We start from the raw sequence: 20,600 nt of genomic DNA, 5'->3' as shown, positions 1-20,600 counted from the left end.
GGTCAAAAAGACCGTTTATTTTCCGCTACATCGCGCAACATACTTATAGTAAATTTACTATATTAATAAATCACGCGTAATACATAAATATATATATAAATAATGTCATGTTATAATATCTTAATTTAATAAACATAATAAAAGATGTCGAAAAAAATGATAGCTGTCATTTTTATAATTTTTAGTTTTTTTTAATAGTTTAGGCACCATATACATTTTTATCTAAATATCGTAAGATTAAATACTTATAACCAATAATTATCACATCTTATGATTCAAAATTTACATAAAGCCATATTTGATAAGAAATACGACATAAACAAAAAGAAGTGTTATAAAGGAAAACAATCAGAAAAATGATTTTAAAAAAGATAATAAGAAAATTTAGAAAATATTTTTCATAATTAATCTATTAAAATAATTACTTTCTATAAGTATAAATTGTTAAAACTATTTTCATAATTAATGATCATATATGAGTTTGTTAAATTAAAATGAGATTTAAAAAGTTAAAAAATATATATATAATATCATTATTTTGATCTAATTGCTGTAATTGAAACTTAAACTTCATCTAAGGTCTAAATTTTTTCTTTTTTTATATATTAATAATTAAAAACAAAAACTACATGTAATTAACTTTTATTATTACTAGCATGATATCCGTGCAATGCGGTGATGGTCGTAGCAGCGACCGTGTGGTGGTGGTGACAAATGCTGGTGGTGGAGGCGACGTTAAATTGTGTATAATTGATGTAAAAGTAATTGGTACAAAGAGTTAATAGAGATATTTTAAATGATAAAAAAACAATAATGTAATTTAATCATTAATGTTAAGGAGTAGTGTAAATGAAAATATTTTAAAGAGTATTAAGTAAAGATATTACATAATTTTTCAATGGGAGGTGATCCCTACACAACACAATTTTGCCATACACAACAATACATGCATCAGACAGTTGTACTGTACAACCTTTTAATGCATATATTGTTGTGTATGATAAAATTGTGTTGTGTAGAGATTATTTCCCTTTTTTCAATACTTTAAAAATAAGATGGTGTTTTTTCATTAAATAGTATAAATATTATAAAATAGTAAAAATCTTAATTTAATTATTGCGAATATATAGTATCAAAAAATTAATTACCAACATTGATTGCAATAAAATCTCAAAAATGTTTGTGTCTTAAAAACTCATAAAGTTATTAAATGCAAGATAACAAAATGACAGATAGGGATTCGCTTATGAGAGGTGATCCTTAGACAACATGTTTTTGCCATACACAACAATATATGCATTTATTGCATTACATAATTGTACTGTACAACTGTATAATGCATACAGTGTTGTGTATGGCTAAAAATGATTGTGTATGGATCATTTCTCTTCGCTTATAAGTTCGATAAAGGGACTCATGCATAATCTCATATGAATTGAAGTATTACACGAACAAATAAAAATTATAACTTATTTGCAACAGATACGAAGATGACTTCTTTAAAACTTTCGAACTCTATTCGTATTTGTTGTTTTCCTTTCTGGTAATCATTTTAACTTTCTTTTTTATTACGTTCACTTATACTTGACCATATTAAAATGTCAGTTTTCATTTATTTATAGGTATGATGAACTTTGCTCAACTTTCGCTCGCAAAAGATTTTCTATGTGATAACGTCATAGAGTGTTTTTTGCTTCACTGCCCGCCACCCACAGTTCCTATGTGTATTAAACATGTATGTGTTTGTATAATGGTGAACGATTTATCACCTCCACAAAATACTAGTACAAGTCTTGATTGAGACGTCAAAACTGATAACAAGTGCACTTGATTGTCAGTTATATCTTTAAGTTTGTGTACTTGAATAATGTTATTCAATCAAATTGTCCATTTTTATGCACTATCATTTTACTATCCATTTTCACCTATCATGAGACATTTTAAAGCTGTGTTTGATAATGTCTTAATTAAAAAGTCATGACTTAATCTTGATTGCAAATATGTTTGTTATTAACTTAATGAGTAAAAAAACAATTATACTGACTTAATCCATACAGACATTATGTTTCTATTCAGTCATTTTCTCCATTCAGTCAATTATTGTCAGTTATTGAATAAATAAACAAACAAACCCTTTAACTTATGTGAAGTGTAATGATATGTATCGTTTTCCTTTTTTGTAAATTTTAGCTATTATCTCGAATTTATCATAAATAAGTGGTTTAAACTTCATATGATAAAATTAACGTATTTATATAACATGTATTCATACGACAAGTATTCATAGTTTAATAATCATATTGAACTATATGTATTCATATGCTTTTATACGAGTACTTTGAAAAATTGAAAACTAATAATCACTCAAATATGAGTCATATGACATATATTCAAATATGAAAACCCTTTTCCTTTTGAACTTTATTTTAAAAAAATCTAAAATATTTTTAATTTCTAACATTCTCAATTTTTTTAAACGTTCGTGTCACGGGACGGCTAACAGTTATAATCATACGGGCAGGCAGTCACTAGCGACCGATCCACAAAGTCAGAGACCACATGGGAGGGAAAACTCACCAATTTAACCTCTACAGAATGCACGACGTTAAATTGGAGGTAAAACCTAGTCTGCTTAGACTCGAACCCTGATCTTCCGAGATCCAAGCATCATTGCAGGACTTCAGAATGTCGCTGGGGTTTTTAACCCATTAGCAACGTTCTCAATTCATTTTAATTTCCATCTATTTAAACTATAAGTCCTATTTTATGTAAATTTTCATCTAACTTATCTATAATTTACCCCTAATGAAATCTTGTATAACATTTGTTCCTCAACCTAAAATAACTACAATTTTTGTCACACCCCGACTAAGGCAAAAAAAACTCAGGGTGCAAGATAAAACACACGCGCACATGGATGTTACATAGGAAGAACTAAATGAGTGCATAGGTTAACCATGAATAGTCAGGTACATAGTTCAAACAAGCAAAACATAAACATAAGTTCAACAAGGCATTCAAATAAATCATAAAATAAGTTCCCACGCAGGGGAAACGATTAGGCATAATGCCTACTAGCACATTGAAAAGCATGCAACCCTCCAAGTCCTAAGCCTGAAGTCCGCTACTAGTCTCATGCCACCATCCTAGCCACGTTTAACTTGATTACCTGAAAGGAATACTTAAAAGAGTCAACACAAAGGTTGGTGAGTTCATAGGTTTGAAATCTTGTTTGTATGTTTGAAATCCTCATTTGAATCACAAATAGTTTCTTTGAGTGACCACTTGAATAAATTAATCATTTGAATAAATAAGTTTGATGTCGTCCAATATGATTACGCGAATAACATGGTGTGATATGGCTATAGACCTACTTACGATATACATAGCATGAATACATAGCATGCCCTTACAGTCATAACAATGACCTGGCTAGTGTGGTGCACATAGCAACCAGCGAATACCAATGCGTGCCCTTATAGTCATAAACATGACCTGGCTATAATGAATATCAATGTGTGCCCTCACAGTCTTAGAAATGACCTGGCTAGTATGAATAACAATGTGTGTCCTTACAGTCATAAAAATGGTCTGGCTAGTATGAATAACAATGCATGCCCTTACGGTCATAGACATGACCTGGCTAAAATCCTCAAAGAATGAATACAACATCATACAATAGTCTAATAGCCATGGCTGAATAACATTTACGACACATAAAAACATTTAAGTATCCAAAATATGTAATCATACGTGTATCTAAAATTAGGTTGCTACAATACCATATAGAATCAAATAAACACGTTTTACCAGAAAATAGTTTGTATCCTTTCAGCCCCATGAAAACATGTAAAAAGAGGACTACGAAACTCACCTGATGCTCGTCTGATAGCTAAACACATAATAACGTCAAGCAGAGTATCCACGAGTATCAACAATTCTCCAATCTTACGAGGTTTGTCTAACGTTCACAAGTTTTGCGTGTTTGACCCTTTTGAGAGTTTTGACCATTTGAGTGTTCTGCCCGTTTGAGTGTTCTAACCATTTTGAGTGTTTCTGAGCATTTGAGTGTTTTCGAGGATTTGAGTGTTTCTGAGGATTTGAGTGCTTATGAGCATTTAAGAGTTTTTGAGGATTTGCATGTTTACGAGGATTTAAGTGTTTCTGAGCATTTGAGAGTTTCTGAGCATTTGAGTGTTTTCCAGATTTGAGTGTTCTTGATCAAATTTGTGTGTTCTTCCATAAGAATTATCAAAACATCTATCTTCAAAATCATTGTTAGTTTTTGAAACCGGGGTTGTACTTTTACATTCCTCATTAGTATAGAAAAACAGTATTAAGCTTTTGAACTCTAAAACGGGCTATATATACATGACCCATTTGGTAAGAAAGTTTGAGAAAAGTTACTAAATCATCAACAACAAAAAAAATGGACACTTTGTTTACAAAAACACAAACAACTTTGGATCTAGATAAAATAGATGTATGTTAAACTTTTGGTAGTAAAAAGTTAGAAACTTGATAATGGAAAGTTTGTAGATCTTGTTAAGATCACAAATTTTATAGGAAAAGAAAATACAAAAGTTTTATACTTTTGACTCAAGAATATGAAATGGATGATGAATATAGTGATGTTTTGTTGCTAAATTTATAGAATACAAGAGAAAAAGTATTTGTGTGTTCTTATGAGATTTGAAAGTTTTTGAGAGGATATTTTGTGATTTTGAGTATTGTGTGTTTTGGACTTTCTCCTAATTGAGTGTTCTCATGAATTTATATAGAGAAGGGAAAGACAAGAGGAATTTTGAGTGTTCTTATAAATGTTCCTAAATTTTAATAACTTCATTATTATTACTATTGTTATTATTATCCTTAAACATTTTACTAGTTGACCAATTTAAGAATCTATATTCTTTATAATTTGATTACTAAACTCCCGGCACCATATTTTTGCTCCACATTAAGCAACACAAATAGTTTCCTTAAATAAGTGTTTACAACGATTACGATTATTGATTCCCGCTAAGAAAGTTAGTCACGTTTGCTTCCAAATCACAAGAATGTTAACAAATCTAAACCACGGGTGTTACAATTTTACATCAAACTTATCTTTACATTAATAACCACACCGCTACCGTTAACTTCGTCAATGCCCATCCCATCAATGTCGCATTGACCGGGTACCATCTAGTTAATAATTATATATATACTAAAAACTATATGAATTTCAAATTTTTATGCATGAAAATAGCACATGATATTTTTTACCAACATTTTTTTTAACGCTTTAAAGTCTCTGTTTTTTAACCTTTGCTGCGCATCACAGTTTTCGTTTCATTTTATTGACACTAAACCTTTGAGTTCGCATGTTTTCATCAAACAAACAAATTTCATACAGTTACGGTTTTACTTTTAAACATTTGATTTTGATTATTTTCATCGGTATTTTTAATATATATAACATTTTAATTATATATAATAACTTTTATCATTATTATTCATATAACATTTAAAACATTTATATAGTTATGTTTATGTTTATACATTTTATTATTCTTTACATTATTTATTATTGATATATATATTTAATTTTTTTAAAAAGAAATTTTGGTTCATATTTGATAGAAATTTGGGTCCAAAACATTTAACCGTGTAACAAACAAATTCCGTGACAACGCACTAATGAAATAACTAGTTTTAACATTAAAATTATAAGATTGAAAAATCAAAAAGTGTTTAATGTTTAAATTAATCTCAAAAGGTTTTCATAGTCTGAACTACAAAAAATACCTTACATAGATCTATCTCTATATCCTACCTCCCCTGATTATCGTCACAGATCCCATTTTTTCCCGGTTTACAAAAATCCCCAAATTCCATTAAATTCTTAAATTACCCACAAATCAAAACATGGATTTCATGAAGGTGATCGATCAAACTGTCCGTGAGATGTAAGCACAAACTTTCCATCTTTTGTAAATATTGATATATACATTTTTTTCTATATCTATCATTTTTATACCAAATTTCCTCAATTTCAGAAAAAGAGAGGTGAATTTGAAAGTATTGAAGGTCCCTGAGATTGAACAGAAGGTAAATATTACAACCCTTCAAAATCTTGCCTAAATTTAGCTTTTTAGATATGATTAATATATAAATATCTGTATATGTATAAATATATATTGTTTTAGTTGAAATGGTGAATTGGGTAATTGGAAAGTTGTGAAATTTGATATGGGTATGATCATTTTGAGGAAAAAGATCTGGGATTGGATTGTATTAGATTAAAGTTTGTAACTTGTTGGTGTTAGTAACCGAAATTGGTATCAGTTTTGCATTTGAAATGGTGGTAGCATTGCTTTGGGAAATAAAGTTTTGTTCTTTTTTAAGAATGGAAGGGATTTGTTTTGGTTTTTTTAATGAATGTTGAGTTTAGGGGTTGTAATGGTTGAGTTCTAAAGTGACAATGTGTATTATGTTTAGAAATGGAATTGACGAGTTAAGATTCAAATGTGTTTTGAGATGTTAGTCTTGTAATATTGGACTGTTCCTATATTGATTAATGTAAGAAATTAATGCCTTCATATGAGAAAGTAGGTTATTAAAGCTTGCTAGAATTATTGAGATACAGAGAATGTGTGTATAGCATATATCGTATACGATCAACATGTTCTTGTATTACAATGCCGAAAATTCTATGTCTGAACAGTAACTGGATAGTAATGTGAATTAAACTAGGGCGGTTGTTATTGTATTGAGAATATGACATTAAATACAAACTAATATGGACAACATAACATAATGTGAGAATACAAAGCCCTTTGTATAGGCAAAGTCTTGAGTCCCCCACAAGCTTCACAATTCCAGGAATATCTATTCGGCATGGCCAGATTCTTGGTATCTTCATCTCTTTCTGCACCAAATCATAAATTTGGTATCCAATCATCTGTCCGACTTTATCTATCCAATATGGTACTTTATCTTCTTCTTTATCTGGACCATCTATCCAAAGCATCCCTTATAGGGATCTGTTCGGCTTGCAAGGAACCTATTCAGCCTTTCCAATATGTACTCCCACCATTTGGTTTTAGATTGAAGCCCCATGTGGGCCTACATTGTTGGGCATTAAGCACTATGGTAGGCTTAGTTTTGGTACTATCATTATTATGATTTTTTGATAATGGGGCAAGTTGTGGAGGAGTTTATGTAGAGTAATTGATAATAATATGTCAATACCATCTAAGTGACCTTTTTTGAATGGATCAATGACCATTTCTCTGATGATTAGATTTTGTTACTTAATGGTCAATTGGTCATGGCAGTATCAAATTCTGAAGACAATAGCATTAAATAGTTCGACAAAAATTTTCACATTAGCATGATACAACTTGGAAAATGGAGTGCTGTAATGATGGATTAATGAGTTCAAATCTCTATTTCATTTCTTAGTGATTCCAGAATATGTTGGATCATATGATGTTAAAAATATCTTTTTGTGCCAAAATGTATTAGTTATCAAATAGATTTGATGTTTTCAAAATTGAGAAATGGTAATGTTCTTGCGTTTAGCGTAATGTTTAAATAATCACCAATATGCTTATTTTTGTGCTTTATCTGCACATTGTATGAAGTATTTTACAACTAGACAGAAGTGAATTTGCCATTTGATTTTGAAGGCATGATTGCCGTTTGATTTTGAAGGCATGATTGAATAGGAAAGAAATATTCAGTTGTATCGGTATAAGTATATTAACAACAATCCAGATTCCAAATATTTTAGTAGTAGTTGATTGTCAACTGTATACTAGACCACTATGTGTTACTCTAGAATTGGTATGTCTTATTAATAGGCTAACAATTGTGGTACAATAAAGAAATGAACACACCGTGTTATAATGGACTTGATATTTCATTGTTGCATTGCAATAATAATAAAAGATTATGCATTTGGGAAAATAGTCCTTTTGCCGGGCTGGAGGACAATGGGTCTACATTCACCATAGTTTTTTGGCCCAGGTCTCTAATAGGGTTGTATCTAGCTACTCAAGTGAATATGGCATGAGATGAAATGTTGTCAGAATTCACAAGTATCAGAAAATTGATATCTTGAGTGTCCATATCATTTACATTTTAGTTGATGTTGTTGCTTGGTTAATTCATACCAATCTTTTTTGTGAGGAATACTTTTCATTTATGGCTTGGAGATAATTAGTTTCTTGTTTCATTAATTTAGTTAGACTAAGACAGGTTAGTTTGCTTTATACAAGTTACTCATGTTAGTGGAAACACCGTTAAGCAGTTTAGCTTTTTTAACTTTCCGGTATGGTGGGTACATTGCAGATGATACTTGAACATAGTAGGGAAAACAGTAATAAATGTTTTGTCGTGCTGCTTCCTTTATCTAAGTTATTCACATTTTTCTGGCTAAACACTTGGTTTTAAAGTTTTGTCCACTCTGAAGCTTCCATAATCATGGTGTACTATTATTTACTATTAGATTAATTTTGGTAAACCTGATCACTTGGTTGACCTCAAGCATATTGGTACAGGTATTAGATGCAACAGATGACGAGCCTTGGGGTCCACATGGTACTGCATTGGCAGAGATTGCACAGGCGACAAAAAAATTGTAAATATACTTTCACGAATTATAATATCTTCTATATACAATTTTTGAGTTAGATGACTGCTGGCTCACACGGTATGTATTTCAGCTCTGAATGTCAGATGGTTATGAATGTTCTGTGGACAAGATTAACTGAAACTGACCGCAATTGGCGTCATGTATACAAGGTACCACGTTAAAGTTTCACATCTTCTGAATACTCCCTATTCCTTTATTTTTATCTTTCTATGAGTTCCCTTAGTTCTGAGACATTTTATTCCAGGCATTAGCTGTGATAGAGTATTTGGTAGCAAATGGGTCTGAGCGGGCAGTTGATGAAATTATAGAACATACTTTCCAGATCTCTGTATGTCTTTTTCAGTTCAATTAAAAATCTTTCCTTTTTCTGCAAATTTCAGCCATTATTTTGTTATTAGTGACTGACTTATTTTTCTATTCTCTGAAAATCCTTGCCTCATTGTTGTAATCGCAAAGTCACTCTCAGCTTTTGAATATGTTGAACCTAATGGAAAGGATAGTGGAATCAATGTGAGGAAAAAAGTGGAGAACATAGCAGCTCTGCTTAATGATAAAGATAAGATACAAGCAGTTAGAAACAAAGCTGCTGCAAACCGTGATAAGTAAGTGATATCCCTATGATGCAGGATTCCCGTTTTAATTATCTTCATTTCATTTTCATTTTTCAGTTTACTTTCTTATTTTATGTTATTTAGTTTTCTAGTTTTGTTGTTTGTTTGTATCATTCCCAACTTTAAAATGGCACTAAGATTTATTGTTTTGGGAGTTTTTTTGATTAATGAAATAGAAGAACATTTTATTATCTTTTGACTTGTTTCAACCTTTTTACACTGGTTGAAACATCTCTTGTTTGCTGGGAGTACTAAAGATGTTATACTCTGTTTTTTATATAACCGATTGATGTATTAAGTATATTTACAAAAATACTACTTACATAACAATCCAATGTTTGAATCAAAAGATTTAGTAATTTTTATGCGTTAGAATTACGTTTTCAACTACTTTTAGCTCATGTTATTATGTTAGTGATATTAAATTGCCAAAATCAACCCATTTGCTGGTAAATCGGCTGAAAGTTCCACTTCTGCTATTATCATTTGCTTAATATCTAGTACACTTTAATGATGGAACTATGCTATTTGATTACCAGGTATGTTGGATTATCATCAACTGGAATAACATTTAAGTCGAGCTCAACAGGCTCACTTGGTAGCTTTCAGAAAAGTGATAGATATGGTGGGTTTGGTAGTTCAAGAGATGGTGAAACTTTTAAAGATAGTTTCAAGGACAGGGATCAATCTAATGAAGATAAGTTTGAACCTGGTAAATTTAAGCCACGGCGCGGGGCTAGCAGCGCTACCCTAGGAAGCTCCTCAAATAAAGGGTCGTCTTCTTATGGAAGGTTTGATCTTTTTACTTGCATAGTTTTCATTTGCTACGGTATTTGAATGTACTTCTAATACAAAAGTAAGAACAGATGATAGACGAGTTAAGATGAGATTTTTTTGACTTCTTTCTGAATTTGTAAAAGATCACGGATCAGTGAATGTCCATACATTGTGTAACATAAAGGTTGGAATGTTCTAAGGTTTAGAAGCAGAAAATATATTCAGGGTGCAACTTTTCTGTACAGTAGTTTTCTAGGATGTTCTGCATATCTCGTATTGATGTGATTTTTGGAAAGCTTCTTGACAAAAAGTACATTATCAGCATTAGAATAATGCAGCATTCTGTGAAGAACGTGGTAGTATAATGACTTGTGTCTTTTCCTGCAAAGCATATCATAAGATGTAATTGATCCTTATGATGATAAGAAAAAGTCGATATGAACACATGTGGGTCCACCATGATCTGCCTGAGTTCTTTATGGTAGTATTGGAGTAATATAGGGATATAAGAGAGGTATCATAATATTCTTTTATGCGTTACGGATATTTGCAAAAGGTAATATTTTGTATGTAAAAGAGTAAGGGATGAAAAGTGTGATGCTAGATAAAAGATACAGCATCAGACAAAGAGCTGTTTAACACCATGAAAGATCTCATGATACACTCATTCTTTAATCTAAGTGACATACAGACATATGAGTACTGTAATTTAATAATGTTGTTACTTTTGGTTTCGCACTTTCGCCATTGTTATGATGAATAATTGTTGCTTTTTGTTTATCCTTTCTGTTGCCATTATATGATGTTTATTATTTTGTGATAGTGGAGGGACGAAATATACGTGTGGTACTGTAATCCTTGATGATAACAGGCTTGTTAATGAGAGTATGCTAGGAATTGAATTATTGTTTTGACTTATTGATCATTCAAATTATCCTCTTACTAACACCGAAAGATTGACCCCAGCACAATCCAAGACTCCTCTGCTGCCAGTGCATCAAATAGTGCTGCTGACAAGTATTCTTCAATTCCACCCCAAAGCTTGAGTTCACCTTCAGTTAACATTGATGATGATGATTTTGATGATTTTGACCCCCGGGGAACGTCAAAAGCAAGTAAGTCTTCTACTCTGATGTTGGACGACGTTTTAATTGGTGCCTTTTTCATTGGGTTCAATACTTCAATCGTTCATGCGTCCAATCTCTCCCTCGAGAACGTAACAAACGGTCTTTATTGACATTTGAAACCTCTGTCCGTGTAACATGACTGCCCTGCTATGAGCTACAAGTACGTCCATCTATTATCATTACCTCTAAAATGTAAGAAGTTCCGTAAGTAGTATGCTGGAGACGAGATATAAGGTTCTTCTGACTCTTTATAACCAAATGGCATCCAAAATGTCTAAATAGATCACGTAATGGGTCAAAATACTACGGAGTAATTTTTGTTACTAGAGTTATGGCTCTAGTTTATTGACACATTGTTTCGCTGCTTGTTTGGCAGAGGTGGCTGCTGGAAGCTCTCCACAAGTGGATTTGTTTGGTCAAAGTTTAATTGGCGACCTTTTGGATGCACCAACATCTGGCCCCACACAGGATTCCAATGGAAATAGCAAGTCAGAAGAAGTGGACTTATTTGCTGATGCTAGTTTTGTATCAGCACCTACAAATGCGCCAGGAGGAACATCTGGGTCTGAGGTGAGCTCCATATGTACACATTGTTTCAAGATGCATTTAACGGTTGTTAATTACTATTGATTTTAATAATATGGTTAATTTCTAAATATTAATGATTTTGAAAGTATGCCAAGTGATAAAAGTGTGGGCATCTTTTGCAGAATAAAGTTGATTTTTTTGCCTCTCCTCCAGCAAGTTCTGCAGTTTCTCCAGCTGTCGACTTTTTTGCGGTTTCTGAGCAAGTAGTGGAGCCTGTGATCAAGGCTTCAGAACCTAGGACAATGCCAGCAGAAATGGTTGACCCGTTTGCGGCAGTGCCAATGAACAATTTTGATAATTCCGACTTTTTTGGTTCATTTTCTTCAAGTACCAATTCTGTATCTACAGAGCCCACACAGAGTTTCATGGATAGTGGCACCTCAAACAACCAAAATAATAAAACTGCTGCTGCATCTAAACCTCCATTGAAGACAGGTGGCTTTCAAGTCAAATCTGGAGTTTGGGCCGATTCTTTGAGTCGTGGACTAATTGATCTCAATATATCTGGACGTAAGTATCCCTTTATAACAGGATCCGCATGGGCTTGATTTGATATAGAACAAACTATGTTTGAGTTAAATCGCGTCTTTTTAGAAAAAAAAAGTATGATCAATATAATTACAGAATATTATTATAAAATATAATCTTAAACTTCAAGTACAAAATATTATATTACAATATAATCTTAAACTTTGAATAAAACTGCTCTAGATGGACTTCGGGTGACATGTAAGTTGCAACACGTTTGTCACATTTTACAACCCACTGACCCATTTAGTATACTTTAAAGGTTTTCTTATTTGAAATGACAACTATTAATGTCTACTATCCATTCTTCTTTTGCAGCCAAGAAGGCAGACCTGACCGACGTGGGCATTGTAGGAGGTCTATCTGCTGGACCCGAGGAAAAAGACAAAGGATTTGCAAACACTATGTACATGGGTAGAGCCATGGGCACCGGATCTGGGCTTGGTAAATCCAGTGGTTTCAATACATCCTTAGGTACAACAGACATGGATGATTTTTTCTCCAGCCTGAGCGGCCCTCAAAATCAATATGGCTCATTCCAAAAGTAAATTTTGCTTGGTTTCACAAAACTATATGCAATTCTATTCAAATTATTTGATTGAAGTGTGAGACCTTTGGTGTGGAAGTTAAAATGTCTACTATAGTTGACAACGAGTCGATAGCCTGGTAGATGTTTATGAAACTGTCTGGGTGTTTTACAGTTGGCGGTGCATGCATATGTCGAGCCATTGATTCCATGACTTGTACCCTGTCTACTTTCAAAATACTCTGTTCATTTGTGTATCAGTATATCCCGAACCACCTCATCAGTTGGGTTTTTTTGTAGCATATGATTAATAGAATAAATGAAAAGTGTTATTGTTGGATATGTCAGAGTGTAAAACAGGCTTACCTGTGGGCTGGGTAACAGTTATCTTATTCAAAAGACCTTTTTTCCCATTCAACTTGTTTGTCAGACTTGAAATTGCCTATTTGACTAAATGACTTATTAAAAGAAAAAACGTGTGAGGCGGCTTAAGGAAGATATTGGTTATCGCCATAGGTAGACAAGCAATGCATTCGATTCTGAGTCACAAGATATGTGCCATTTCTGCTCGCTGTTTGGTTGTCTCAAATATACATTATGATTCGTGTGTAAAAACATCTTCCAAGGATATCTAATCAAGGATAATAAGCCGACCATTGATTACATTCCTGCTGCCTAAATTGACAAATATATGAATTACATTACATGTGTCTGTCGTATAAACTTGCAATTAAGCACACCAAGATATGAATCGAACATCACATCCTGTTGTCAGCCTTTACAATTGTATGCAAGCGTGAACCCTCTGGTAGACCCAAAGGTGGATCATTACATGAACAATTATCAACATCAAACAACTCCCATTCTTTGATACGACATCTATCTAATGCCAAAATTAATCTATCTTTTTCCTTCTCACTTGGGTACTCCCCATTTGAACTTACCAATACTGCACCTGTGTAAGATTGTCCTGCAACTCGAGCTGCACCACTGTAATGAAACAAACCCCAGCTAAAATCTTCAGAAACATCTACAACTGTCCAATATTCATTAGAAACAACCCCGTTATCTAAAACGCTAAAATAGAATGTGCCTGCAACTTTCCCTCTTTTAACCCTATACTTCCGTCTCCTCCAAACAAGCTTCCCATCCAAAGTTTTCACTTGAAAGACGGGCTCATACCAAAATGAACCACGGGCCTTTCCCCTGTAGAAAAGCTGGTACTGACATGGGAATTGATCATATGCTGGGTTTTGGCCGGCCACAACACGCCAACTCCACTCGAGATCCCCAAGCCAACCAATGAAGAGATCCTCAGCGATTTCATGTGTTAATACTTCATTACGGAAATTAACCATTGGCAGGACAAATGGTTTTTCAGGGATCTTTGCATCCAAGTCAAGACAGTTGTGTTTTTGCAAGACACAAAGGGAAAATTCTTCCAAAACCGGGCTTTCATATGAAGCTATACATTGATAGTTGCATACTTGATCAACCGGGCTACATTGATTCAAACATTGAAGAGCTTTTCTACAGTTGGGATCTAAAAGACAGTTTAAGACCTGACGACCACAGTTTTTGACCATGCAGTTTAGGGTCGAAAACCCTTGTGCTCTCAGATTCTGTAAAACTGGAACTGGTTTAATGTAAGCATTGATTATGATTAGTAAACAGAACCTAATATCATCGGAATTATTTCTGATCCATGCTTCAGATATAGTTTGGGCTAGCTCCTCGGTCTCCTTTGTTTTCTTGTTGAATTTGCTGAATAAGTTGCCCGTTTTTTCTCTAGGAACGAATGATCCTCCTAGTTTATTTTGTAATGTTGGTGATGAATCAAAGCAGATCACATTTGGTACGTTTTCACTGTGACGTTGAATCCAATCAACTGACTCCGGCTTTGTTACAGAAACAACTAGTAAAATGTTTGCAGTCCTTAACTCCCTTTGAAGATCTTGCAATGCATTAGACTGGGGGAAGTTGTCTGTGAATGCAAGCATGTTGTATGTGTCATCCACCCATTTCAATCTTTCTGCCTGTTTTCACAATAATAAATAAGAAAAACTTGTTTTCGTCTTCTATATGACCAATAATACTCTGATCCTAAAAGTTGTCTTTTTTATATTGATGCAGTTATATATGGAAAATTTTTTTATTCTTATTCAATATAAATCTCTTATGTAAGAAAAACGTGAGAGGGGTTATTATGTAAGTTGTGAAGTCTGATGTTTGAGAGGATGACGGGAGCAACGGGCTTCTGGGCGCCTCAGTTTGGGTCTACTGGCGAGCAAGTTAGTGGTAGTTGTCTCAGGAAGCAAGTAATTAGAGACAATATACTGAGCATTAATGTAATCGTAAAAGTGTATAACCTCAAAGTCAATAAAATCACTCTAATTCAACCGTGTATCAAACAAATCGAGTTGATCTGCCTGGCCCTGTAACTCAGTATATTGTTGTTCCTTTTTCGTTCAAGTTTCTGTGTTTTAGTTATTATTTATGTAATCATATGAGCTACGGGTAGAACGTAGACTCCCTAACATATTATTATTGATTATATATAAGACTAGTAGCTTAAAAGGTTATTAGGTGTTGTTGATTAACAAAAATAATGAAAATAAGTCAAATACATTTTTATACAAGTACACATTTCCACTTTATGTATATCTAGACCATTATAGACTTTGGTTCTCTGTGACCTCCGTAGTGGTTTTGGCCTTGAGTCTCGATAGGCCTAAACCAAGGGGGGGAGGTTACTCTAGCATTTGTTGACCCCAAAATACTTTGTCTGTCAGAGGACATGACCAATGAAAGATTATCTAGAGGACTAGGTGTCTAGGTTTAGTTTAGTGGTTTTGAGAGTTACGTGAGAGGACTAGGATTAGTTTAGTTAGGTGGCCTAAGTTACTTTGTTTCATAGGTTGTTTAGCACCCGTTATCTTCATCGGGCCCCATAAATTCTTAGTCAATTCATATTTATATGTATGTTTGTCTTGGTTGTTTTCATACCACAAGTTTGACTTTCTTGTTGGAGACTTTGCTTATGATGTTTCTACATTTTTATGCTGTTTAATATGTTCAATATGGTTGCTATGGTATATGTATTGTCCAATCTATGTAAGGTATTGTTAGGTCGCATGTTTGCTACTCTCCCCTATATTGGCGCAACTATTAAGGGGCGGGGAGGGGCGTCCGACCCCTCGAAAATTTTTTTGCGATATAGGGGTATATTGTTTTCTTGTAGAAAAAATTTTGATATACTCGGTTCGACCCCCCATTTACCCGAAAAATAGCGTTAGTGAAAAACAAATTTAGATCCCGACCCCCCACTGAAAATAACCTAGCTTCGTCACTGCTTCCTTACTCTCAAGGTAGCTGGACTCAGCAGACAGCTATATAATCTTATGATGTTCTCGGCCGACAGGTATGGTATCTAAACACACTACACTTTTCGACTATTACCTCATGGTGGCCGGAGGTCCTTATAAAAGCAGTCTCTCTACCTTTGGGTCTGGTATGACTGTCTACAGCTCACATCCCCCATACCCCGCTCTGGAATTGGGTCCTGTTGTTGTTGTTGTTATTGTTGTATCTATTATATATAAAGCATCAATCTCTCTTTTATTTCTTTTCAACTTACAGGTTTGATGTACCTAATGCCCTTCAACATTTAACACACCTACCACCCAACATACATGGTTTATCAAAAATACCCCTAATGAAATAATTTACAACATCAATTACTTTTACAACGATAGCCTACACTACTCCGCCACCGCCACCAACATTGTTGTCGGTATCGCGCGGACAATGTTAGCAATGTAGCTCATTTTTCCAATACTTCAACTCTATATTCGTCATCCGATTAAGTAGTACTTTTTTTTAATGGTAAACTATCATAGTCCTACTGCTAGACTACGTACAGTGACTGGATTATTGAATCCGGAACTCTAATATACCCCCAAAATGTTTAAATATTTTTTGGAAAAAAAAGTGTGTATAATCCCTATAAATTAATATACTGTAAAATACTAGAAATAGAGAGTTAATATATAATTACAGTGTGGAGCATGACATCGAGCCAAGATGCTGATTTAAGTGGACTGACAGCACCTTCACCGACAACACCCACGATTCTGACATCTTCACCATTTATATTATTATTATTATCGTCTGTTGAACATAAAGAAGAATAATTTTCTGAAGTTAATGATGATGTTGTAACACCATTACTATAACTAGTGCCACCATCATCGTTAGTTTGTAAAACTGATGCATGACAATAATAAGTAGTTAAGGTTGTTGGGTTAGTTAATAGTAGTTTATTTTTTTGGTTGAAAATGGAAGGTGAGATGATGAAGTTCCGGTGAAAAGATGAGATTGACGATGGATGGCTGTGATTACTTTGATTCAGAAGAAAATGATGATGACAAGTGGGTGGTATGTTCAAGAAGCTCATTACGAATATCATGTATGAATGAATGAATGAATGTTTTATGGATTTTTATTTAATACAAAAGTTATCAAACATAACACTTTTGTTACACAAAATACATTTTGGAGACGTGACCATCATAGGCACCACATAATTCCATCACATCTTCTTTCAAGCCTATATAATTAATCTTATGATTAAACCCACGTTTGTTGTTTGTTAAAAAAAAAATAAAATTATGGTGATCGAATATTTTGATTTCTTTACGAAACAGCTTTTTGTCAAACCATGTCAAATTGTCAATTAAACATTTTGTTAGTGTTCAAGAAATGTATTTGAAAATGATCATTGAGATATATTTTGGATCAAGACGTTTACAATTTGATCAAAGATTTGTGATATCCAATTAACTAAATTAAAAAAAATAATTAAATAAAACTTTTTTTATCCCATATATGGTCATCTACCTATATACTAAAATAGGTACATGTATTAACACTAATATATAATATAATTATATATACCGTGGTGAGTCATGGCCTAAAATTAGGACGAAAGACGTAGTTCATGGACACAAAATGAACATTCTTTATAGTTTTAGTCCCTGGATCTTGTTGGTCTCAAGATACGGAAAAGGAGTTATATATTGTTTTAGTGGAAAATGCTTGATGTGTTTAATTAATACGAGTAAGAAAGACGTAAACATATGACAAAATCAACAGTGAGATTAAGAAAGAAAAATATGTGATATTTTTTTTAGTAAATGCATCATTAATTCATTACTCATCATACAAAAAATAAGGGCAAACCTATCCTATAAAGCCAAAAGCCCACCTGTACAGTTGGGCTGGGCTCATACAGTAAACCTTAATATATGTTCATATATCTAATTTCTCTTCTATGTTATCTATCTGTTGGTACAATCCCATTATAGACTGTATTTTATTTTATTTTTCATATAAATCCAATGCTCTGGGTCCTAACTAAGCAACATAAATACTTTCATTACCTAAGGTCCTAAGTACTGTGAGCAGACATGAATATCATAGTTTCTATATTCTCTATCATACATATTCACATCTTCAAAAGAAAACACATGTTATTCATTTATACAAAGTATGAAATGATGAGCCTAAGTAGCCAACTGCCCAACATGAACATAAATGAGTAAATAAAGAGGGTTGGGCTACTTTACTGGGCTAAGAAGGTTTGTCACATGAGCACTAGACTATTGGGCTAATCAAATCGGGCCAATTATGGAATTGTATATGAGAGATTGAGAGGCGCATTTTTTGTGCCTATTATTAACAAATGAGTAGTGATATACTAAAACATGCCATTTAATGTTTTAACCTAACATCATGGATTTTGGTGACTTGAATTTTGACAAGGGCAAAGTATTTTCACATCTTTCATGTATGCATGCATTAGTTTTTAAAACCTACAATCTTAATTTTGTTGACTTCTAAGATGTACACTCAGCAACTTGATCGCATCGTTATTTCAAAGTTTAATGTAACTTTAAGGACGACCACAGTTTGGCTCTTGTATTTCCAATAGTTGTTACACTTCGGTTGAATTTGCTTTATCTTGTGAATCTCATGATGGAAGAACTAAGGATTAAAGTTTGGATGAACACGTAAGCGGAAATCGGTCAATTAACTCGAGACATGGTACATATTTATTGTATATTGGGCCTCTAACTGTAAGGAGTATATGTTCACAATGTGAGAGGGCTTAACCATTCATAATGGTTATGTTGAATGTTTTATATGCAGGTGTCGTTAACTACAAAGTCAATTGGGGCGTCCATGGACGAGTAGTGTTCCATTTAAATGGCCTTTAGGGGACGACAAGTCGGTCGCTCTTGGTGTGGGTTATCATAAGAGGACAGTTGGGAGCCGTTTAGGTGGTGATCTGTACATCACTTAGTTTTAAAACCGTTTGAGCATATATTATGTATCAATGATTTAAATTTTGAGTTTCCTAGCTATTAATCTAGCTATCTTTTTTTTTCTTCCTTCTGTCGAAAGGGGCTCTGGATAATTGAGAAGATACAACCTTGACACATTCGCTTTGTTATTGGTGCAAAAATGTAGGTAATTTTGATAATAAAATCTTGTAAACCTCTTACATATATAGAAGCTATAAATGAACAACAAACCAAATAATTATTAAATTACACATTCCATTAATTGTTTCTAATTGTACAACTGTAATACTCGATCGTAATATATATGCAATGAAGCATGTTCATGTTGTATACTTTTCGAATAACTAGTTGTCCGAAATAATGAAAAGAAATCATTACTTTTTTAAGACAAACTATATGAAAGTGATTCTTAAAGAGAGTGTTAGTGTGCATGTAGTGAATATAATATTAATTTCCTTAGTCAAATGAGTAAAGAACATTATCAAAGGTGAAAATTAAAGCTTAAGGGATAAGGTGAAGCCATGTCCATCACAATCCAACTAACCCCATCATCCACGTCACATAGTTTATCCTTGACTTGCCAATAGAATTCCAAAGAATATTGTAATAGATACAAACAAGGCTAAAGTTATAAATCTGCTTATAAAGATTGCAATTTGAAAGCATTAAAGAAACATTATTGTTGTATTCTTGTACTAATTAATTAATATATATGTTTAACATATAAAATTAATATTCGGTAGAATGGCATCTTGTTTAGATTTCTTATTTCTTATGATTAGATTATCAGGTGTTTTTTAGATTATCCAAGTTCTAAATCAAGTGTTATTCTTGAAGATGTGATCATGTTGTTAAAGTTTAAGGATTTTTAAAACTAAATCATCCTTATTGTCAGGCAATGCAGCCTAATGAGCACTTAAAACCATGGACGAAACCACATAGAGCTAACCTGGGTTACGTATCCGCTAAATTCATGTAGTTCAATTTTTTTGAAAAATGATGTATTTTTTATTGATGCTACGGTTCAAATAAATATGAGATATCAGTCAATGTAACCAACTTTAACCTTTTGAAACATTTTTAATCAATAGAACTTATAAAAAATTATCTATACAAATAAATGATAAATAAAAAACTACTAAAAGTGTAAAAAAAAAAAAAAAAAATTTCTCAAAATCCTTTATATAGAGTCAAAAGTCATCTTAAAAAATGTTAAAAATAGTAACAAGTCGTTATCATTGTTATCGTTACTTTATGCCGATACAAGACTAGTGGGAAAAAAAAAAAGTCGTGCTACCGGTCATTTTCATTTCTAGTTCTGCCAGGGCTTAAAACTAAAAGATACTAATACATTATAACCTCATCATCGAGTATAAGCCTTTTTAACTAGATGTAAACATTTTTTTAAGCATGTCATTGAAAATGTGCTTGTGC

At 33.0% G+C, this 20,600-nt stretch overlaps 2 protein-coding genes across 2 annotated transcripts; one reads left to right on the top strand and one right to left on the bottom strand.

Annotated features, from left to right (window-relative positions):
• The first annotated feature begins 5,745 nt into the window (after positions 1-5,745).
• On the top strand, positions 5,746-13,143 carry LOC122600158 (clathrin interactor EPSIN 1). The gene is made up of 11 exons (XM_043772827.1): positions 5,746-5,951; positions 6,042-6,093; positions 8,550-8,629; positions 8,715-8,793; positions 8,889-8,972; positions 9,101-9,246; positions 9,795-10,046; positions 10,999-11,147; positions 11,536-11,729; positions 11,870-12,257; positions 12,594-13,143. Exons 1-11 carry the CDS (start codon positions 5,911-5,913, stop codon positions 12,821-12,823), a joined length of 1,695 nt encoding a protein of 564 aa, XP_043628762.1. The 5' UTR covers positions 5,746-5,910; the 3' UTR covers positions 12,824-13,143.
• Positions 13,144-13,457: 314 nt separating this feature from the next.
• LOC122602088 (violaxanthin de-epoxidase, chloroplastic) lies at positions 13,458-17,283 on the bottom strand. The gene is made up of 2 exons (XM_043774820.1): positions 16,859-17,283; positions 13,458-14,837 (listed from the first exon to the last, which is right to left on the bottom strand). The coding sequence occupies exons 1-2, from the start codon at positions 17,267-17,269 to the stop codon at positions 13,560-13,562; spliced, it is 1,689 nt and encodes a 562-aa protein (XP_043630755.1). The 5' UTR covers positions 17,270-17,283; the 3' UTR covers positions 13,458-13,559.
• Positions 17,284-20,600: the final 3,317 nt, after the last annotated feature.

This window comes from Erigeron canadensis, chromosome 5 (genome assembly GCF_010389155.1).
Source record: "Erigeron canadensis isolate Cc75 chromosome 5, C_canadensis_v1, whole genome shotgun sequence".
Classification (NCBI taxonomy): domain Eukaryota; kingdom Viridiplantae; phylum Streptophyta; class Magnoliopsida; order Asterales; family Asteraceae; genus Erigeron; species Erigeron canadensis.
Note: the sequence above shows the minus strand (reverse complement) of the source record. Positions and strands in the feature narration are given on the sequence as shown.